Genomic DNA, 23,942 nt, shown 5'->3' with positions numbered 1-23,942 from the left:
GTTAAGGTCCAACCATTCAAAATAGATAAAGCTGTGATAGCTGGTCAAAGAGTAACAGAAAAGGATAATGAGGCGGAAGAATTTGTTTGGCAAACCAAGATAGCTTAATAAACAAAGCAGTGGGAGGGAAGAGAGTTTTAAATACAAGAATTTTGCAAGGTATAAACAGGTTTTGCATTTTTAATTTGGGATTGAGCCTTATGCACTTAGGTGCAAACTGCATTTTGAATCATTTCTAGACAAAAAGAACCCCATAATAAAACCCACTTACATTATTTCCAGAATGGCTGCAGAATTCTAATCCAAAATATTCCTTTTCAGAAAGATTGAGATGGCTGCAGCTCAGGTTAAAGAGTGCCTTTCCGGATGACTTTTGCTAAACAAAACAGATTATAGCACAGTTTGAATTCCTAGTACGTAACGCATGACAAAGGAAAGAAGCCCCACTGTTTAGAGAACCTGCACACCACCTAAAGATGTTGAGAGCTTTACAGATACAGACAAATCTACCTACCCATGCTTTTAGCCACATCCCTAAAAACTCCTCAGACTAATGACAAAGCCCTCTTGGAAGAGATAGCCTTGCACTTAACTATAGCTAGATCTGCACATTTATCCTTCACATAGAAATTCTTAATTCATTCATCGCAGGCAGCTTAAATGATTTCCCCCAAACTGACAGACGGTTTAATCAAGATGTAAATCGGACCCTGCCATGGCCCTACTTCACATCCTTCAGGGGCTCTCCTTCACTGCTGAGGCGGGCAGGGAGGCTGGCCGCTCGCTCTCCTCTCACTTTGCCTGCTTGCCTCTCCAACTGCATTTCCTCTCTCTGACACACTGCTCGCTCGCTCCTCATCTCAGCCTGCTCGCAGTTCCCCTGACATGTCAAGTCGCTTCATGCCTCTGTGCTTCTGCTCACGTCCTTCCTTCTCCACCGCCTGCCTGCCCTCCCCGTCTGTCTGCCATTGGTTTGGCTCAGATGTCATTACCCAAGAAGAGCTTTCCTGATGCTCTGTGCAGCAGGTTAAACCAAAGGTGGACCCTGAGTTCCCTATCCCCCTGGCCCAGCTCAAATAGGACACATCTGACCAGTCTTTCTTTTCGTTGTTACTCCCCACGTCAAGCTCAGAGCTTGATGTACAGTAGAGGCTCTTAAGTGGTTGTTGTTCTAACAGGAAGTTGACCAAATTCACCATAAGAGTTCTTTCAGTAAATTTCATTTTGCAGCTTTGACCACAAAATCTGCATACAGCATATTCTGTTTACATAAGCCACATACACTTTTCTTCATAAAGCTTACACATGCTCTGAGCACAAAGCGGTGCCTTTCTTCGGCTTCTCTGAGAACAAGCGCTTTGAAGAGGGCTCTGTGCAACTCTCAGTGTGGCTGTAATGGCCACCATTGCTGAACTCAAGAGTCACTGTTGCCGGGAAGATGGCGATGGGAAAACTGGACTCTGGCTGATCAGCACAAAAACATGCCCCTGAAAACCCCTAGTTAAAGCAAAGTCACCGGGTGCCCAGAGTGCTGAGAGAGAAGCCAGGTGCGGGTGCACAGAATGGAGCTGGAAGTCACTGAGCCATAGAATTAACAGCAACTATGAGAGGGCAGAGGTCACCCTAAGGCAGCGAGCGGCACACGGAACAGAGCCTACATCTGGGATTTAATAGCTTCCAGGAAGGCAGCCCACCTCCCTACCACTTCCCCCACTGACCGAAAACATGATCCTCTCCCCCTGCCTTTTCCTCCTTCAGTTACACTGCACAGAACTCCAATTTAAGCTTCATTTGGGTTAACCAGGGTCCTATTTTTAAACTCAAATAGGCCACAAAGGGCAAAAGAGATTGCACCCCCTCGCACCTGGACAGAAGGCTGCCAGGCTGACGGAAGACAAGTTTGATTTGATGTGGGAGATCATGTTGAAGCTACTGGCCAAGAGGAGGGAGGCAGGCCTGGAGCTGGAAGTGGGGGTGCAAAGGGCATGGGGGCTGTCTGGTGGGAGAGGAAAGTGCTGGCTAGGGGGATGGGCGTGGGGGTGTGCCTATGTGGCAACCTTGCCTCAGGCAAGTGCTGACACAGGCCATTCCAGACAGATGAAATCGCTCCTATTTTTAAAAGTCCTCCAGACAAGGAGCTGCCACGGGATTTTTATTATGAAGAAAAAAAAGAATTTCTAAAGAGAGCGGGATGACAGCAATACTTTTTCCAACACGATTTCTATCATGAGGACTAAATTCTGTCATAGACTCCAGTTTCTTTGCAAACAACTTTCAAAGCTTGAAATTCTCTCTCTCTCCCTCCCTCTCCCTCTCTCCTTTTCTCCCTCTCTCACTCTCCATTCCCCCTCCCTCTCTCTCTCCCTCTCAGTCCTCTCTCTTTCTTCCTCTCCATCCCCCCTCCCTCTCTCCCTCTCTCCCTTCATTCTTATTCTGATTTTCCCATCAGAACCTTTGCTCCCTATCAACACTACCATACTCTCTATGATTGTATGTATGTGTTTACTTAAATCCTTGTGTAGTCACAGAAACTACAAAGCCATCCATGGAAGGGTTTCAAACAAGGCTTTCCTTTTGCTCCCCTCCTTCAGCTCCCCTACCATGTTTATTACTATAACCCACCGATTCTGCCATCCCTGCCAATGTTGCCAAATGGTTCTTGGGGCCTTTGGCACTTTTGTAGTTGGAGTCTGGGTGCTCTTGTGGCTCAAGCACTCCACCCCCATCTTGGGACAGGCATTTTTTTTCCTCCTGGTGTGCGTTGAAATTGGCCAGCCTTGTGGAATGTAGTACATAATAGGTAGGATTTGGGTTCTGTCTCAACATGCAACCTTTCATTTTTTTTTCTACCGTTACGATCCAGTTCTTCAACATTTGTGTTCTGATTTTTTTCTCAGAATATCTGTTTATATACAACTTTTTTATCTTTTCCTTGAAGACTTCCGGTTTTCTGTATAATTGTCTGCTTGTGTTTAAGAGAGCGCATTATAACATTCTAATCAAGCTCCTTTGTAGATCTAAAGTCTCTGCCTTCAGTAGTCTCCTTACTTAAGAAACTGAGCTCCAATCCCAATTCTTGGCTTGGTCTCATCTCCCTCGAATAGCAGCAGAGCTCTGCCTGCCTTCTAAACAGAACTTTTAATTTGATGTAGCAGAGGCCAAACTTAGAGTTTCACACACTAGACAAGTGCTCTACCACTGGGCTACATCCCTGGTCCTCCTGTTATTTAACATCCAGTTTACGGGGTCATAACCACTGCACTGAGGTCTGGAGGCTCCAAACTCAGCATCTCATGGAGGCACCAATATTCCAAATGCTTAGTTCGAAAATCCAGGTTAGCCAACTTTCTTTTTACCTACAGTTGTCATAACCAGTTTGTTCAGATCCATCTGGATTGTAATCCTTCTCTGCTCATTTTCTGACTAAATGAATGGGAGCAAGGCTACAAGTCAGTGGATAGCTATGAGCCAGCTTGATAATCCACCTTAGCTGCTTTGTTTTTAGTGTGTGTGTGTGTGTGTGTGTGTGTGTGTGTGTGTGTGTGTGTGCGCGCGCACGTGATGTTTGTGTGTGAGAATACATATGCCACCGCACAGGTATGGAGATGAGAAAACAGCTTTTGGAGAGTTGGTTCTCTCTTGCCAACTTTACGGAGTTTCTGGGGCTGGAACTCAGGCTGCCAGGCTTGCATGGCGAGCATGTTCAACCACTGAGCCACCTCACTGTCCCACTAAGTCGCCACATTTGCTCTTCATCAGTTTTGACTTGGTGTTTGTTTGCTTGCTTGCTTGCTTGCTTGAGGAAACTGACTACCTATGTAGCCCAGGCAGGTCTTGAACTCACAGCCTTTCCTGTCTCACGCTCCAGAGGGCTGACTGAGATTATAGATGTGTGCCCCTGTACCAAACTTCATTCTTTACTTTTTCCAAATGTTAAATGAACTCTCCACCAATGAAAACTGGTAAGCATTTTGAAAAGAATATATCTACCAAGGGTCCAAGGGGAGTTACAAGCATGTGATGGGCACCCATCTTGCATAGGGAAATCAGCACGTCATGGTGGCTAGGTATGCAGGGTTTGCAGTCCACATACACCTAAGTCTAGTTCTGACTCTTCTCCCAGGAGAAGGGTTATTTTAGGCAGGCTGATTTGTCTATCCTGAGCTTCAGTTTCCCTCATTGGAAAATTGGATGGTCAAAAGCCAAACACAACGACCAGTTATTATATAAGTCCATTAATGTGAAATATCTAGACTCAGCAAATCCATAGAGACAAAAAAAACAAATTCAGGGTTTCCATGGCCTAGGGCCCATGAGCAATGAATGGCAATGACTCTTAATTTGTACCAAATTTCTTTTTGTGATTAAATGTCCTAGGATTAAATAGGGTTTGATGGTTGGGCAACATAGTGAACTATTGCAGACCATTTATTTGTATGCTTTAAATTTAGGAATTTCCTAGTATTTGAATTATAATCTTAACTTCAATATGAATTTTAGTGAGTAGCTCATGAAAATATTTTTCTGAAGTACTTAATATGGTACCTGTCTCAAAGAAGACAGCAGTAAGTGCTGACTATTTATCCAGTGACCACATAATTTATCAACCATACTTGGATACTTTTAAGGTTGACAGAGGCCACTAATAATAACTACAGTTACACAAGAGGCATAACCCAGGACTGTCTTGAACAAACCCTGGTGTGTGGTCACATACCTCTCAGCATTTGGACCGCTTACAAGATCCGTTTTCACAGAAGGAGTGTTTCTTTGTGTTATCAGAATCTGGAAGACTGGGGCTCACATTCATGATTAGTACGTTTCTCACAGTGGTAATTGAACAATTGATCTTTTGGTCACTACAGCCCTGTGCCTCCATTTCCATATGGAAAGCCTTTGATAAGAGAGCAGAGAAGTGTTTCACTGGTCTCACCCTTGTCCTCAACACTTCAAAGGTCCAGCTCGCCCCTCCTTTAGCATAGTCCTTCTCTTCTCTGCTTCTTTTGGTTTACTTGATCTTCATGCTGTCCATACGCTAAGCTTATTTCTGACCCCCTTGCCTTTGCCATTGCATACACCATTACCCCCCATGACCCTTTCTGCCTTCTCTTCAGTTCAGCACACATTGGTGAGACCCTACTCTGGACAAGGTGCTTTCCTGCTGCCCAGTGAGACTGATGTGAGCAACACACAGGCATTACTATGAAGGAACACCTAGACTGACTGACAGGCAATGTGGGCACGCTGATACTTAATCACAGCAGTGTGAAGGGCCAAGTGCCTTTGCACAGGAATGCATGAATGGCCATATGAGATCTCATTCAACGTACACCTACCTACCCCTAAATGGGATAGTAGGTAACACAAGGGACTTGCGGCAGAGGGGTCGCCCAACCAGACACAGAGCAAGAACTGGTAAAAAGAAGGAAAGAAGAGTCTCAGAAGCAAAACGGATTAGCAAATCTTGTCTAGACAATGATCCACCAAGCAGTTTGCTGTTGCTAGGAAGAAAGTGAGATTCAGTAGCTGCAAAGCTGGGCAGGAGCCAAATATACCAGAGAGCGTGTTTGCTGGCATATGAAGCCAAGCCCCCAAATGTGGGCCTCAGGAAGGGAGCAAAAGACATGAATGGTTTTAAACAAGATATTGATGTGGTCAGAATCTTGCTTTAGAAACATAAGGCAGGAAGTAGAACACAGCTCCCCAAACTATAAATTCCACATGAATCCCTTGGGGGGTCTTGTTCAAAAGCAGTCTGATTTAGTAGGTGTGGCTGAAGCCTGAGCGTCTGTGATTCTCGCAGCTCATGGGGTCCCTGGTGGAGGAAATGCTGGCTGGGACTCCTTTGAGAAACAAAGGTAGTAGGGATGAAGAGAAGGTGGGGCAAACGGGTGGCAAGCACATACTTTAGGGTAGGTGCCCTCATGGCTGAGGTAAATGAAGATGATAGCTGCGAAGTAAGGCCGTAGGCATGACAACAGAGAAAAGCCAGAGGTGAGACTTAGTACCATAGTGGGCACAAGAAAGCTGAGTCATTACTGCTGGCATTCTCTTTGCAGGCTGTAGAGTCTTGCCTCCTGCCAGGGTAAAGGTATGCACACACCACCGCTGAACGGAGGCCACATTTTGCTGTCTACTGGGATTTTCTTTTCATTTTCTAACCTGCTCTTTAATAATGGTGTGTGTGTGTGTGTGTGTGTGTGTGTGTGTGTGTGTGTGTGTGTGTGTGAGAGAGAGAGAGAGAGAGAGAGAGAGAGGGAGAGGGAGAGGGAGAGGGAGAGGGAGAGGGAGAGGGAGAGGGAGAGGGAGAGGGAGAGGGAGAGGGAGAGGGAGGGAGAGAGAGAGAGAGAGAGAGAGAGAGAGAGAGAGAGAGAGAGAGAGAGAGAGAGAGATGGATAAATACCTGTATCCATGATCCTCCTTTGACACTCCCTATCCTTTGCACAGGTCTGAGAAGAAAAGCAACCTTTGTCGTATCTTGTGCCCTCTGCTGGCAGAGTGACAAAATAGCCAACCCTCTCATTTATTCGTGCTGCTTTTGAAGTAACTAACTCCACCTAGCCTTTTCTTTCCTGTTTCCTGGGGTACATTTCAGAGCTTCTTTGTTCTGTATCTCTTTTTCCGCTGACCCCATCCATCCCTCTGGAACTGCTCCAGATCAGCTGCCTCCACGGCAGTATAATCCCGTTGTATCCTCACGGAGACCTTTGTGACATAGTTCCTTCTGGATACTGTGCTTGCTCCTTTGTGTCTCTCGAAACCCTTCGTTCCAGAACTAGAGCAGTGGTTCCCAACCTTCCTCACGCTGTAACCCTTTAATATAGTTCCTCATGCTGTGCTGACCCCCAACCATAAAATGATTTGCTTGCTGCTTCATAACTGTCATTTTGCTACTTTAAGATCGTAATGTATATATCTAATATGTAACATATCTGATATGTGATGCCCCCACACAGGTTGAGGACTACTGTCATATGGAGCGTTTTGGAGCCCAGAGCCAAGCAGAGAACTCTGGGGGACATGTTCTAAGTAGAACAAGATGTCCTGTTTGGTGCATTTCTGAGTGAAGCAATGTTGTCAATGGTCAGAATTTCATTCAGTCTTGTCCTGTATCTTTTCCTTCCATCCATACTGAGCTTGGCCCCTCCTGAAGAGAAATTTTTCTCATTTCTTCATCTCTACTGACCAAGGAATCCAAGGGCTCCTTCAAGACTAAACCCTGGCACTGCTTCTTAAAAACTATTTTACTTTTTCATCAAAAATACAAATATTCTGGGGCCCAAGAAGATGGCTGAACTGATAAGGGCACTTGTCGCTCACCCTGGTGACCTGAGCTGGAGCTCAGGGACCAACTTGGTGAAAGAAGGAAGGGGCTCCTTTGAGTCGTTATGCACCGTGGCATGCATGTACACATGGATGTGCTCTCTGTCTCGCTCTCTCTAATTGTTTTATATATCACTGAATAAATCAATTAATTAGTTAATAAAATAAATATTTTTAAAGATCCAGAGAGGCTGAGTGGGCAGCCAGAGATGATAATAATAATAATAATAATAATAATAATAATAATAATAATAATAATTCTGACCCTGCAAAAAGTGTGGCATGTATCTTACATATTACTATTATCAGATGCAGCTTACCTTCTAAGAAGTGAATGGAAAAGGGAAGGGGAATTTGCACTAGGGAAGCTGTCTAGAGACTAGGCAAGGTGGCTTCTTTAGGACAGGTCAGAAAAGCTTCCCCTTCTGGGGGTTAATTCCTGGTAAGAGAACTGTCAGAGCCTGGACAGGCTAATTAGCAGGCGGCGGCAGCTCCTTCTAAAATGGAATGCTCCTTAGCAGGCAATCTTGTCTTTTGGCGTTTGGTGGCGAACAAGGTGCAGTTGCACATAAAACAACAAAGATGAAGTAGGAAGTCGACAGAGGCCCTTTCCCCAGAGCCCACTGGACTCGGCCATAAACCCTGAAGGGAAGCAGTTTAACTGGGTACTTAAGGTTTCCTCATGGTGCTAAGCAGAGGGGCCAAGCCTTAGAGTTGCTTGTGCATGTGTGAAATTCACACTAAATTACAACCACTTTTCATTTGGTTTTGGAAAACAAAGCTGTTCAAAGTGCTGCATGTGTGAAAGATGAGAGCCTTCGAATTGCTCCCGATTAACCGCTCAAAGAGAGTTCCGGCCATGTGACTTTCCCTGGAAGGGGGGGGGAGTCCTGGAGACTCATTTGAGCAGCTGCCTATCACCCCTTTTGCCCTTGGCTATATTGACGCCACGGGAAAGCAAATTGCAAAGAGAACTCTGGAATTACAGAGTGTAGTATCTGCTAGGTGATACTTTCCGGCAGACACCTTTTGAGAGCTACAAGAGAATGAGAATGCATCGTGGCCTGAGGCTTTACGGAGGCCTGGCAGTGACCCGGACAGGTTGCATCTGGTTCAAGTTGCTAGATTAGTTGCAAACTGACTCTCACCACTCAGTCACCCTTTTTACTAAGAGGAGAAAAAAATAACCCACAAGATTACCACCCTAATAGCAGCCATGCCCTCACTCCTGGGACATTGAAATTATCATGCTTGTACTGGAAAGACTGCTGCAAAGTGACAAGGTAATAACAGCGTTCTCAAGACAGAGCTCCCAAGTCGTCTCGAAATTACTAGCTACTCTGGGTAATTAAAACAATTATAATTGTTTGTTTCCATGAAGTGCTTAGCACTAAATCCATGCAGTGTGCATGAGGCACAACCAGGTTCCAAATGGCTGTTGGGAGTTTTCTTCTAAACTTGAAATCAATTCTCTCTCAAGTAATGTGATAAACAGGAGACCATGGAAGCCATTCGAAACTCCATGCTCCGAAGCCTCGTTCTACGAGTGTGGAAGCTGAGATGCAGTCCAAGGAAGACCCCTGCCTGGGGGCTATCAGAAAGTGAGTAGCCTGCCTAGCAATGGAACCCAGGCCCCCGGGAATGTGCTCATGTCAGACCATCAAGAGGTTCTAAAATATAAATGGAACAGTAACAGTTAAGCATATGAATGATAAGACAGAAACAAGCAGGGTCTCATGAATGTGCTCTGCTCTTGATCTGTCCCTGCATCCCCACACCTGAATGGCCTTTTTCTGAGTTACTCTCTCCTGTTCACTGGGGCTCAATGACACAATCATCCTTTCTCACCAGTGGACTGTAGTGTTGATTCTCCTTTCTTTTCTCCTGCTTCTAACTCTGGTGCCTCGCTTTTTCCATGACATCCCTCTTTATTTGCCCCTGCTTCTGATCTCTTCCCTCCTGGAAACAACTTTGCTCAGTTTGCGAATTCCAAAAGAGTCCCATCCCTAACATGTTAGAGATGCTAAGGAAAATCGCCTCCCCTCTCCTCTGTCTCTGTCTCTGTCTCTGTCTCTGTCTCTCTGTCTCTGTCTCTCTCTCTCTCTGTGTGTGTGTGTGAAAGAGAGAGAGAGAAAGAGGGAGAGAGAGAGAGAGAGAGAGAGAGAGAGAGAGAGAGAGAGAGAGAGAGAGAAAGGGGGGAAGAGAATTTGTGGTCTCTAGATAAAGAATCCAGGTTAGCCTTGAACTCACAACTCTTCTACTTCACTGTCCTCAGTAAATGTAGTAAAAATCTGGGTGAAGGAATCATGGTTGAATTTTCTTTTTGATTACCCAAAATTTGTAAAATTCTTTGTAACTTTTGTAGCTTAGGTTCTGCCATTTCTAGAAACTGAATATGAAATTCTTTTAATTAAGAAGAGCCCCTTCAAGGGATTCTGAGTGGTGCAATGACAGATCAGAGGAACTATTCCTCTCTTTCTGGGACAATGTGTCTCATTCCTTTATTCTTTCAACACCCTCTCATTAGCCAGGTGTGTTTGCTTGTTGACAACTGAGGAGCAAACTAAGGGATCAGTTCCACCCTGGAGCAGGAAGCCCCTGCCTCTGTCTCACTTGGACTCTTTCCAAGTACCACACTCACAGGAGTCATTTAAGGCCCGTCGATTCACTCCTTTGCCCTCCAACGCATGCGCCTGAGTTCCTGAGCCCAGCGCTTCTAGTCTCTTCCTATGGGTTTGGCTGTTTGGTACTGACTTGGACCTAATACAGCAGCTATTTAGAATCCAATTAGCTCTACTCGCCTCTTGACTGGATGCTGCATATGCTGTGCACACAGTAGGTGCTTTATAAAGATATGCTAAACCTGGGGCACAGAGGTATAATTTCACTCCAGGGCCTGCCTGCAATCTCCTGTTCTTTTCCTTGTAGCCTAAACTGGCACGTAAGCACCCAGGGCCTGAGGACTCACTCACATATTTGAGAGTCTTGAAGTAATCCAGACACTACAATCAAAGCCTAGGGGTAACGCATTCTTCTCAGCCTGGGTTTGGCCTCATTACAGTTGACCTTTGCCATTTTCCACCTCGGCATTTTGATATGGAAACTCTACTGTGAGGGTGTGTATCAGAACTCAAAGCCGCTGTCTAGAATTCTCTAGTCATACTCAGGTGCAAGCACAGTCGTGTCCAGAGCATTTTTAATTCGTATATTTCCTTGAAATACTACACATCAAAAAAAATCTAGTGCACAAGAAAGAGAAAGCATGATTTGACTTGCAAACTGTGACATCGTGGGGAAGCTGAGAAGAAGTAAGTTATGAGCAATGTTCAGTGGGAAACTTGATCCCAAGAGCGCTAACCTTTGGGTCTGAAAATTAGCCATGCCCAATACGTGCTTCCCAATACCTTTCTCTTTTGATTGCTTGGGTGGAATTATTTCTGTAGAAGGATCTGGTTAAGCTGACTCATTGCTATTTATAAATCAAAGCCAAACATATTCTTCGGTTCTGAATGTTAAATTTGACGGTAGCTACTCCACATTGTTTCAAGCGCAGAACTGTGCTCCTGGTAGCATCCACACAAAGACCTCAGGAGCCTTGGTGAATGATTAGAGTCCAGATGACCTCTCTTCTCTGTTGGTCTCTGCAAGAGCCTGAGGCATGGTGCTTATCATTTCTGCTATCTCCATTTCAAAGAGTCAGAGAAGGCTTACTGAAATCACACAGTTACACATCTGCATAGAAAAAAAGACTGATACTCTACTATGTAAAATATGTGTGCTCCATCTTTCCTGCCTGAAGATTTTTGCCTCCTAAAATCAGAAAATTGTATTTAGTCTGCTAACGAACCCATCTGAGCAGGGACTAGCTGCCTTGCAGCAGAAAGTATGAACAAAATTCTCTCAAAGATTCACATTTATTGAACGTCTACTGTGCCCCAGGTTAAGCACTAATAAATCAACATACGTACTTTGCCTTCACAGAATTAGCAGACCTCATTCTGGGATCCCCCCCACAAAGAACGACTGCCTTCCTTTGTGTCCCTTTGTAGTGCTCAGATGCCACATACCTTGTCAATGTTTCTGAACCGTTCCCATTGTTCATCTGTCCTGTTCACAGAAGACTGCTTCCTCAAGCCAGGGTCCCCTACCAGCTGCTGACCACTGTCTTTATCATCATTCCCTGCACTCATGACAGCTAATAGAGTGGCTCTAAAAAGACGGGCCTTAAAGAATGGATAAAGTGATCAAATTTACAGGCTCTTTGCCCCATCCAAAGCTTGCTTCTACTACTTAACTAGACAGAGACAATTTTAGTGCTAGGAATTGAACACAGGGCTATATGCACGTCTGGCAAGCATTCTACCGCTGAGCTCCATTCCTAGTACTTTTTTTAGATTTGAGTTTTAGGCAAGATCTTGACAATTTGCCTAGTCTGCCCTTGAACTGTCTTTGTGTTCCCAGGCAGGCCTTGAACTTGTGATATTTCTTCTTCAGCCTCCCAAGCAGCTGGAATTAGAGGCTTGGCTAGTCTGCAACCCTGAGCACTCCTCCCTCCCAGCTGCTCATCTGTTAGGTGGGAGTGTTGCTACCACCCATCTCATTGTGGATTTTAGTAGGGGACGCGTGTAGAATTCCTAGTCTAATACCTGGAACACAATAAACATTCTTTTAACACATACCAGCTATTATCATTATAATTTTGGTTGGAAAAGAGTTTGGGGGTCTTTGTGGGCTAGTGGACAATGGGCTGATGCTTAGGGGCCAGTAACTGGAACATCTGCAGGGCACATGACTTTGCTATAAGCAGCTTTACCACTTTAGGAGGAACTCCTATTTTGAGGCTTATGCAGAAAAAGACTTTATACTGCAACTGTTTTAAATTTATTATTTGTAAATGAACAGGTAAAAATTACACATATTTATCATGCGCAACATGACATTTAAAATATGTATACACTGTGGAATGATTAATTAGAGCTAATTAACATATGCATTACCTCACATATTTATCATTGGGACAGCTTTTTTAAATGAAGTTTCCCTTGCTGTTTTGGTTCTGGTTTTTGGCCTTATTCCAAAGCAATATGTGCTTATTAAAAAATCAAGGTATTAGGCATGATGATGCATGATGGTACACACTTTTACTTTCAACTATTTAGGAAGTCCCAACTGCTTGGGAGGCTCACCTGAGTTTTAGGATTCCAGATCAGCCCTGGCAATACAGTAAGTTATTATCTCAAAAAATGGATAAACAAATAAATTTGGAATGAACTGAGTATGCTAATATACATCTGGAGTCTCAGCATTTGGGATGTGGGGGGCAGGAGCATTAAGAGTTCAAGACCAGCCTTGGCTATATAGTGAGTTCATTGAGCTTAAAGGTAACCTGGGATAGATGAGACCCTGTCTCAAAAAAAGAAAATGAGGAAAAAAGTAAATAGAAAAAAAAAGAAATTACACACTCATAATCTCATAAGTCAGCCAATCTAATGACCTTATAATAAAGCTTTTTAAATAATTCTTGATGTATGTCACCTAATTCTTCAGTGACAAACTTTTTAAAAGCTTAGTTCTGCATCACAAATGCTGCCCATGTAAGCTGTCTTCTCCTCTTAGTGATTGCAAACAAAATTAAGATGAATATCTTTGCACAAAAAGAAGTACACACATCTATATACACAACCTTAACTATTCCTTTAAGATAGATTTTTTTCTTCCAGAAATTCAATTTCCTCAGCTAATTTAAGGCAGTTTTGGCTGTTGTTGTTATTGGTTGTTTTAGCATTGCTTGAGACACAGAGCTAAATAAAATTGACACATTTTAGAAAAAAATTTTAAGTGCTGAACTCCAAATACAAGTTGTGAAAAGAAGGCATGACAGTGAACGACTTTGCTGCTTGTGAGACAGTGACGGGATGTTCTGAGGCCAAACTGGGCAGCTCTGCAGCCAGTACAGTGCCCTTGGCTCCTGACTTGTCTTGCCACGTATTTGTGTGACCTTGGGCTCACATGTAACTTCTTCATATGAAATGCCTGCCTTGTCTTTTGCTTCTCTCTCCCGTCTCCACTCCCAGCACTCTCTTTCCTCACCATTCAGATCCAGCCAGCCTGGTGTACTCTCACCCCCTACCCCCCCCCCCCCCCCCCCCCCGCCGCTTCCTCCTTTGTCTCAAGACCGTCTTCACCTCTGCTCCTCAGCCCCCAACTCCCCAGCACATGCCTAAATAATTAGCACTGTTCATTTAGGGCTCAGGTCAGACACAGCTTCCTCCAGAGAGCCCCAAGTGACCATCTCTAAGGAACCAGGGGGAAAAGCCTATTTTGGTAGATTCCACACTAGGGACATTTTAATTCTTCCACTGGTCTATTAAGTCCTTCACTGCCACTGTGGTGCCTGGAATTAGTAAGGACTCCTAAGTTCTTGTTAAATGAATGACAAATGGATGAAGGAGTATAATCATTCCCGTCTCCCAAATTTACTTAGTACTGATTGTGTGAAATAAGTGGGACCTCCAGGAAGGTGAGGAAATGGTATCTCATAGCTTTGAAGGCAGTTGATAGTAACTTTGTGACAAGACTTTTCAATCACTTCAAACATCCTGAGTGTGGAGTTCTGCAGAACCTTTGTCTTTCCCTAAGTCTGCTGAAAGGTGAATTTCAACATCATAAAAGGAATCTCTGAGGACAAAGGGCTGCTTGTTCAAGACAGCTAAGCCCTACGATTAGCGGTGAGGCGCCATGCCTAAATGCTTCCAGGGCCTGGGGTCAGCTCATTCTAGACAAAATCCATTTTCTGGCCCCACACCTTGGACCAGAAGACAGGGAGGAAGTTGGGGAGAGAGGAAAAGGGGGAATAAAGAAAACTGACCTGCAAAAAGACTCCGGTGGTGTTGGGGGCAGGGGCGATAACTGCTGTGTTAAGAACTAGACAAGCTGTGTGTCAGCCCGTCCCACAGCCTGCAGAAGTTCTCCTTCAAATGTCTGACACTTTGCAGGTTTCCTCAGTGTTGCAGCCTTCAGCAGAGCTTATCAGAAGCACTTGGCCCTCGTGGCCCATGGACCAACTCTGTACTGCCTACCTCCTGGGGTACAGCCGAACTCTGAAGGCCAGATCTCTTAGTGGTAGAGATGCTCTACCCAAATGTTTTCCAGCTCTGTCAGTCAGGCACAAAGCTGTTGAGTGACACCAAGTATCACAAAGGCTAGCACTGCTCTCTGACACTTGGCTAGCAGGCTTCAGGCCCTTATTAGGAAATAGCTGGGCCACTACTGTTACCCCCAGTTAGTCCTGCCCCCAGGGCCATACCCTTCTGACCCCAAGACATTGGACTCCCCTCAATCACTTTGAACATTTTCTTTCTCTATGTGGCAGTTGTCAACTTCATTGTCTTAAAGGACAAGTTGAAACTAGATTCTAAAATGGTGATGTGTTTGTGTTCCTGACAGGTCAGACAATGAGGCAAATACAGGACTGTGGTCCCTGGAGAAGAGAGAAATGCATATAGAATTCACTGGAATCTTGCTTGTTGGCAACAGAGTGCTTGGCAAAGATTGCGGGGGGGGGGGGGGGGGGGGAGGGGGTTCAGCTAGGACTCCTCAGCACCAGGATGGCAGGAACAGCAGGCAGGGGCCCTGTGCTGTGATGAAAGGTGAGAGGATGGTGTGGAGGTCTACCAAGGTTTCCTAGTGAGATCTGAGCTTGCTTTACCCAGAAGGGCTGCATTAGAGGATTGCCTGACCATGTGCGTGGTTACAAGGTGATTGGGAGGGTCTTCACTTGGCTGAGCTAGGGGGAGGTCTTTTGTTCTACCCCTTGGCATTCCTATAAAAGGCCTTTTTAGAAGAGACAGAAGGGGCCGGTGGATAAGAATCCAGGCCCTCCCGAGATTACCCTGTGTTCTGTTTCTCTCTCTTCTATCCTTCTATCTAAATATTTCTCACTTCACACTCCTCAAGAGTACCCTGGGGAAAATGTGAAAAGGGGCTTCCCACAGAGAAATGGGTAGGCTCCCAGAGGGTGGCAAGGCCTCAGCTAGCTGGAACTCTTCCCACGAGTGCAGCCTTGAAGAAACTTCCATCACCCACCAGACTCCAAAGCCAGTTGCCCTGTCCTCGCCCCACAAAGCTCCCTTCAGATCTTCTTGGGACTGGTTCCCTCCTCCTTTCAGCTGTGGGGAGTGAGGAGGCTAGGGAGGGCCAGCTGCAGGCCGGGCCTCTCCTCTGAACTCTGGCAGGAAAGCAGCCTGGCAGCCAGGTGACAGCAGATGAAGGGCCTCCAGTTGAGGGGGGCTGGGCGGTTGGTGGGATGAGCAACACCCAAACCACACTTGGCCTGCTGGCTGCTTGACAGATAGAATACAAGCGTTTTCTTTCTTTTTCAGTTGAATTTATTTTCCAAATCAACCAACCTTTGGCTGTGAGGGACAGAGAAAACTCAGTTCAAACAAAAGCGTTCACTGGGCAGCATCGGCCCCTGTAATGACAAATAAATCCCTGGCAAAGACACTGCTAATATTGTCGAGGCTGGGGCTTTATGATTCCTGGCTGATTTTCTGTGACCTGACCTTCCAAGTTCCTTCCTTTGGCCTTCTTTGCACAAGTGGGGGAGGTAGTGAGCTGCTCCAGTCCGTCTGTTTTTCTATCTACAAAAACCTTGGTTTTGAGGACCCAATATGGAGGAGTCTGCACGGATCTGCAGGGCAGATTAGAAATTTCTGAAAACTCAGGAAGCTTCACTGCTCATACCGCAATTCCAGAGAAAACCTCCTGCCTAAATACACAAAGCAGCCAAAGTCAATAGTCTGTGACTTGAGTCCTGGTTCACCTATTAAGCAGCAGTGGGATCTTGGGAAACTTGAGCTCTGTATGCAACCATTTCCATGCCTGTACAATGGACAGGAACCTAACATTTCTGACCTCAATGTCTTGGGCTCTTGTTGCTTGAACATAAGTCTCAGGATGTCTGTTCAACATTTAAACTTGGATGGGCCAGTGAAATTGCCACCAAGCCTGATGACCTGGGTTCACTCTCCAGGAGCAGTATGGTGGAAAGAGAGAACTGACACCTTCAAGTTATCATCTGACCACTGCACAGGTATCACACACAGTACATGTACACACACACACACACACACACACACACACACACACACACACACCACACAAAAGTAATAAGTAAAAATGTAATAATAAATTACATTCAGTCATATCCATGGGCCTCAATGTAGACTTAGTAGTTCTGCTTTCTTATATATGTTAATTTGGAACAACTCTATGAGTGGGTACTAATAATATTCCCTTTTATAGATGAGACTAAACCTGAGTCACAGATAAGTTATAGAACTACACTAGATAATGACACTTGTTTATTTGATTTGTGTGAGAATTATGTAAGATGGAGCATGCAAAACACATCTAGACTATACTGTTGATCAACACTATCTATGACGATTATTCAGCAATATTGTTGCTATTCTCGACTGGGATAGCATTACTATGAATTGTGACCATGGAGTAATTACAATGTGGGCAAGTACAAAGGGTTTGCCTGCTCCCATCTACTTCCTCAAAGAACACTCCTCTCTATTATTTCAGGTAATACTAGACAGTTATTATTGACCCTTGTAGGATTAACGACCACAATCCCATGGGAAGGGCAGGGCAAATTAACCACTCCCTGAAAGCCCCAGAGGAAGTAAAGAGCTAGGGGAATGCAGCTTTGCTCGATGGAGGTGATTGACAAGCTCAAGGATTCTGAAAGGGAGTCCCCACTTGGGGGCAGAAGACTGTTCTGTTGCTTTGTAAAGGGTAGAAATGACAGTTCTATGAGCAAGGAGTGGGAGGTGAACAAGCTTCAGTTCTGAGACCCTGTACCAGGAACCTTACATCTGCTATCCCATTTATTTTCACGTTGGTCTCCCAAGTTAGGTGCTGTGGCTATCACCACCTGTTAAGAACACAGGGTCAGGGAGGAGATGTGACCTTCCTGAAGTCCCACTCAAAACTGTAAGAGCTGAGACTAGAATTAAGTCCAAAGCAACTGCAGATGCATTTCATTTCATAGTTCCATCCATAAATCCCAATGGAAAAATTATTATTGTCCCTTCAGTGTACTCTGCTCACTCTGGTTCCAGTCTTTGTGGTCAAAAAGCCTGGAACATGAAGATTCCTTCTCACTTGATCCTTTCTCACTCTCCTTCCAGGTCCAAACAGGAGTCATAAAGTGCTTCTAGAAATTCTGCCTCCGGAGCACCTCTTGTTTCCGGCCTCTTTCTTGTCTGTAATCACCACTGGCTAAATTGACACTTTCCAGGAGAGAGGAAAAGAGGTGTGGGAACCCACTACCTCACTCAGTTCTTGTGTGGGCCCTTTGGCTGATCATAGATACCCAACCAACACACTAGCCGATTAACTGCATATTACTCCAGAGTTGTGTTAATTTTACATGTACATGGAAATCTTCACAGCAGTGAATTCTGAAGAAATTATCACAGCACAAAACACCCATGCTATTTCAACAAAGAACAAAGAAGTTGTGAAGTAATAATGTCACAATTTGGTATCTGGACTAGGGTAGTAAGTTCTAGGGCCATCCATAGAGAGATACACAGCACATGGATATAGTCGCTATTGGTACTAAACAGATAAGTTAATAAACCAAGCAGGTGCTAATGTCCTCACTTTTTGAGATTGATAGACTCCCCAATTCTCCATCACCTTCAGAAGAAAGATCAGACTTCATATAGTCTACTTCAGGTAGAATACATTCTACTTCAGGTAGACTATATTGCCTAAACAATGTCATCAGTATTGAACCTTGATTTTTCAGCCAATCCCTATCTTCCTTTCAACTCCACCCATCATACTGTGCCTTTCCTTCTGTGAAAAGAGCGTGTTCTGTTCTCTTTTGCATGTCCATCTTCATATTTTCTTTTGCAGATATCATCATTACCCCTTCCTTCTAAGCTCCCACTTTTTACTCTTTAGTGTCCTCCTACTCAACAACCTAAATAGCTTATTCTTCGGGGGAAATTTCCTGACTTTTTAAGTCTGTTGTGATTCACAGTTGTGATTCAGCTGAGATTCAGCTAAGCTCCTCAAGGCCCCACAACTTGTAAGTGCAGATTCCAATTTATCCTGGTTTATCAGACTTAAGATAAACATTATCACATTTATGTTAGTCCTCACAACAACTCAGCATCAAAGAGGATATGTGACTGGCCTAAGACTACAAGTTTCATAGCCTAAAATCCAGGTGCATTTTATTATACCAGAGTTGGAAAAACATAGTCTTGTAATATGGGAAAAGAGGTTATCCAGTTCACTATTGACCAAATTACAAAAGTTCCCTCACCACTACAAATTGAAAAAGAAACCCCTAGACCAGTAGCTATAAAGTAAATTCCACTACTGAATAAAAAAAATCACTGGGCAGTTCTTTGCTTTTCCATTTGCCTTAGATAATGTTCAGTCCAGACACTGCCTACCCTTTGTCTTTGTTAGCAAATGAGACCTAGTGACCTTTGTTGTGGGCATTCCAGGGTACCAGATGAGATGGTTAACAATGTCCTCTTACTGTGTAACCACTGGATGGTCAGCAAGATCACCTAGAAATCAGATAAACGTAAAAGCAGAGATATTTCAACCTCCTGTTTGGATTTTAGTGTCTAGAAACTATCAAGTGAAATGTGGTTTTGAAGATCTAGAAACAATAGCTTCATTGAAGACAAGAATGCAACAAAGGAGAGGAGTGTGTAGACGTCAGACCGATCGTGTGATGGGATAACTATTTTATAAAACTCCCCATCCAAAGCTAAGTGGAGCAAACAATTGTAGCTATAAGGAAGTTGCGCTAGAGAGACACTCATCAGTCCTACTGGTGTGTACATGGGAAGTGTATTGGGGATTCATAGTCAATGTCAAAATCAAACGTCTAACAGCCCAGGAAAGATTAGCTTTAGTCACCCCATATTTTTCTTTTTTTTCCAGTCCTTTTGTTGAAGAAGCAAAATTGAATTTACACTAGAACTTGTAATCACTTTTTGAACCATATGATATTACTCTAAATCTCCTCTTGCCCCCTCACTTGCATCCTCCAAAATGCCACCCTTGATCTTCTAAGGATGATCCCTAGGGTTGATGCCAGAATTTGACAATGATCAATTTTATGGAATATATATGGGGACTTAAAAAACAAGATGAGATTCTCACTCCATGTTCCTCCTAGGATCATACTTCAGCAGATACATTCTGACAGTGCTGAAGTTCTCTGCCTTGTTCACACTCCCTAAACACGCTTGAAAAATCACAGTGGAAAAGACCGAGTAATATTTTCAGACGCTTCATCTGTAAAATCAACACACATTGCCTTAGAGCAAAGAAACTTCAAAGAAACAGGATGTCCCTGGAGCCAGATGTTCTTCCTAATAATCTAACTAAAGGGATTAACAAGTTAAAGACAGAATAGGACAAACGCACATTAATCACATCAACAATTCAACAGGAGGAAAAGGAGTCACCCAGGTCGAGTTAGTGCCCAGCTAGCATGGCTGAGTCTAAAGTATGCCCTTGCTTAAAAGAACTTTACTTACCCCTGTGGTAGAGTCGGTTGTGCCCAGAACAGGACCTGAACTTACAAGATCATCAATAATAATTTTTAACTCAATAGTCACATTAACGAATGAGTAATTAATATGTCAATAGTAGGGCTTTGGTGGCTAAATATTAGAGCTGCATATTTATTTCCTCAGACCTGACTTTCCAACATCATTTTGCCTTCTCAGCATTTAATTAGAAGACCCCAGTGTACATAATCTCACTGTAAATGATGAGCTTGGCATTGAGGATTTATAGTCAGTCTTTGATTTCAGTTCTTGTAGAATGTTAACAAATCAGGCTTCTCAATCTAGAGGCCTGAGACAGATCCAGAATGTTGAGAATATCATAAAGATAATACCACTGGAGTTTGGATAAATGGCTCTGAATTTTTATTAACCTTTCTTGATGACTTTATTCTACCTGATAATATGTCCTTTTTATATTTATCCTGCTATACGTGCTATACAATTGACACAGATGCCTAACTAGCCATTATTTTAGCTTGTATACTAAATTATTTTCTTTAATCTTATCTTTAAAGGACAGTCTTCCCTGGGAAAGATTCAAACCTCCTCAGATTTCAGTTTGCCATCAGAACCCCTGTCACATGGCTTTCTTCAGCTACGATTAAGCTCTTTTAATTATAATCCCATGCATTGCTTTATCCTAGTATAAGAGAACTTTTTTCAAGTTGCTTTTCTGTTTGTTGTTTTGGGCCAGGGTCTCATGCATCTGAGGCCAGCCTCAAACTCAACATGTCGCTGATGCTTACCCATAATCACAGCACTTTGGAGGTCATAGGACTGTACCTTTTCAGTTGCTCTTATGCATCCAAATCAGTGAACAAATTTCCATTTTGGTATCCCTGACTTCTAGTGACTGCCTTGCTGCAGACTTCTTCCATAGGTAAGGAAAGAAGCACTTGTTAACGGTTTACAAAAGCCACAAATGTCCACTGCGTGCAAAATTATATATCCTTTGGGGACAGTACAAAATAATGTCCGTGAGCAATGTTTCAGGCCTAGATAGCTACTGGCAGATGAGTTTTCTAAATCCAACTGCAAAAGGAAGAGTGGGGGGATCTGGATTCAAACCCCTCACTCTGTTGTGAACGTGTGTAAGCTATCTAGCGGTTCTGCACCCCCGACCCTGTTCTCATTATCATCACCGCCACCGCCACCACCACCACTCTGTGTACTGTTGGTAAGGAGACACGCCATGTCAGATGGCCAGATGCTAAGTCAAGTTCCATTCCCTCACAACAAAGCTACTTATAGCACTGCAGCCCATGCTGCTGTCCCACTCAGGAAGGCACCGTGATTGCTATGCATGATGCAGCCTTCCACAGAGTAAAAGGGATCGGATGCTTTGACACCCGAATTGCTGGGTATCAAATCTCTCCCATTGTCTTTCCAAGGATCACAATGTGTTGCAGCTGGAAAGAGACAATCAGACTTGAAGCCAAATCGGGCTGGCTTCAAGCTGCTGGAATTGGCTCCTAGGGAGGTGGATTCTGTGCAGCTACAGTGCCCTGCTCCCCACTCCCCATATAATTGGATCTGAATTAGAACTGCACATTCATAAAACTCGACTGTCACTTTTTGTCAAAGATTTCTCTTTGAGATGCCTGAGGTATCTATTAAAAATTTAGCCTAAAGCAGTATCTTTTGAATACAGCTCAGTAATTTGGATTCTGGAGCACTGCACCAGTCCACCACCAGCTAGCAAATGGACAAATTACTCAAAAGACACTTTCCATCCCTCAAATATACTTCCAAGAAAGAATAGGAAATGCCCCATAACTCTAATGGAATCCATTTGCTACAAAACAAATCATTCAGGTCCGCGGAACTCGAAATGCCTTTTGCACATAAAACTGAAAGGAAGAGACAGCAAAATAGCAGCCAGAGCCAGAAAGTCATCACCAACAAAACACATGATTCCAATCAAAATCAAATTCCCATTGGAAAAAGTGGGCTACCCTCCCCCCACACATCACGGCTGAGCTTAGAGTGGTTGTCAGTTTATGTGTAAAGGGAAAAAACACCACACAACATTTTTGTATGAATTTCATGGAAAATGAACTGTTTGTTCCTTGTTAGTAGCTTATGTAAATATCACAGGAAACAGCGCTTTGGCTTCCAATAAAAAGAAAAGTGGAACATTTCAAAATGCTCATACATAAATCCTGACATCAAATTGCACGTATCTTAGGATGTTGGAGCTTGAGCACTAGATGATGTGCTTAATACATTTGTTCTTTCTTGAAGAGATGAGGTATAATTGTATGCAATCATCCTGTAGCTAGGAATTATATTAAGAACTCTGAACTATAAGTACTAAATCAAACTAAATCGTCTCTTATCCTATTTTTCTCCTTCATTCATGTCGTTGATGCCTGAAGTTCTCATTAGAACTGTAACTCTACTCCCCATAACCCATAGGTTTTCCTCAGAAAAGGAAGGCAGCTTTCCCCTCTCATTTCCCTCAGAACCTACTCAGACTCACAGATAAATAATTTCAATGAACAATAATGCCTTATTGGGTAGTAGAACTAAGTCGTTGCTGCCTTTTCACAAATATTTGGAGTATTTTTCAAATCTGTTTTCAATGTCCCTTGAGAAAAGAGAGCATGTTCTAGAAGAAAGGTTAATGGGAAAACATGAGCCACATCATGACATTAAATACAGACTTCTTTTCCAAATCTAAAAACCACAGTCCTCCTTCATTCGGTTCTAAAGAAGACATAACATCCCTGGCTAATGGGCTGTCCACAAATGACCATTATTGAATGAATAATAAAAGAATAATAGCGACGTGATTTCCACTTACATCAACCACAAAAATCTTCTGGGAATCATCCAAAAACTGCACTTTTAAATGGAGCATCCTCGGCGAGGCCGCTGGGCTGCAAGCAGATTCAGAATGCTGTGGGTGCTGTGACAGGAAGGGGGCTTTCCTCAGGAATCTCACTCTCAGCTGGATGCTGAGCACTCGGGTGCCCCCACCCCCAGCCAGACATCCCTACTTTCATCTGGGCCACTTCTATTAGCTTGAAGTAAAGCACACCCAAGGGCGTTTGCACTGCTGAGTGCTGGGGATCAATAGCATCCAGGCAGTCTCCTCTTTGGTCCACAGGAAATCCAACTGGACCTTAAACTCACTGCCTTTCTGCAGAGAAAAAGAAAACAGTGAGGAAACAGTTGTGGTTCTGCTTTCTTCAAAAGAGAGCGATTTGGAAACACTTGATACAACTTGAAGAACCTGAGAATACCGATTCTCAGAAGCAGAGAGATTAGAGTTAGTCTCATTTTATACTAGAGGGTCCATGGCAGAGCTAAGAAGCCACACGAGCTATGCTTTACATTTTAAAAATACATCTTCTCTTGATTATTTTTTGAATTCACCTGATTTACAAATGAAAACTGATATCCGTATCCTTAGATATCCTTTATCCATATATGCTTTCAATTGTTTTGAACATCCATAACTTAGAGATGAAAACCATACAGCCAAGAAAATATAGAAAGCTTCATCTCTATCCTGCCTGCTTCATTCTATGCCACAGACCCCTCTCAATAATCAAATCAATCCGTTTCTTTTCTTGCAGTTGTTTTACATTCACTGTTTATACAAATATTATGCAAGCCAAACCAAATGTACTTCTCCTATGTAGACAGCAGGCTATTATTATGCTGTTCGCTCCTTGTCTTTCTTACCTCATAGTCTATAGATCTCCATCCGCAGTGCCTCCTTTCTTCACACAGTGGCATTCTGTATTGTGTAGACAAAATGCTGTGTACCCGACTGCTCTGAAATCCTTCTTTCTGCCTCAACAGGGCTGAAATAAACATTGCCATACATGTCATTTTCCATGATTGTACATCTGTTTCTCTAACAGATCTCCAGAAGTGGGGTTGCTGATCATACTAATTTTACTCATCATTTCTAGGTTTCCTTTCATAAGGGTTGTTGTTGTCTGAATTGTCACCCAAAATGTGAATAATTCTGAAACTTTGGGG

At 43.6% G+C, this 23,942-nt stretch overlaps 1 protein-coding gene across 1 annotated transcript in view; it reads right to left on the bottom strand.

Moving 5' to 3' along the window:
• Window positions 1-23,693, bottom strand: part of Frmd7 (FERM domain containing 7) — a 43,050-nt gene extending 19,357 nt beyond the window's left edge. The window contains exons 1-5 of the mRNA XM_006995348.4: window positions 23,640-23,693; window positions 22,990-23,091; window positions 22,753-22,857; window positions 11,391-11,546; window positions 272-376 (exon numbers count right to left, since the gene is read on the bottom strand). Coding sequence (XP_006995410.3) covers window positions 272-376; window positions 11,391-11,546; window positions 22,753-22,857; window positions 22,990-23,091; window positions 23,640-23,693 — 522 coding nt within the window. The remainder of the gene's footprint in view (window positions 1-271; window positions 377-11,390; window positions 11,547-22,752; window positions 22,858-22,989; window positions 23,092-23,639) is intronic.
• Between the last annotated feature and the right edge of the window lie 249 nt (window positions 23,694-23,942).

The sequence above is a fragment of the Peromyscus maniculatus genome, chromosome X (genome assembly GCF_049852395.1).
Source record: "Peromyscus maniculatus bairdii isolate BWxNUB_F1_BW_parent chromosome X, HU_Pman_BW_mat_3.1, whole genome shotgun sequence".
NCBI lineage: Eukaryota > Metazoa > Chordata > Mammalia > Rodentia > Cricetidae > Peromyscus > Peromyscus maniculatus.
The sequence above is the reverse complement of the archived record's forward strand: the minus strand, read 5'-3'. Positions and strand labels throughout refer to the sequence as shown.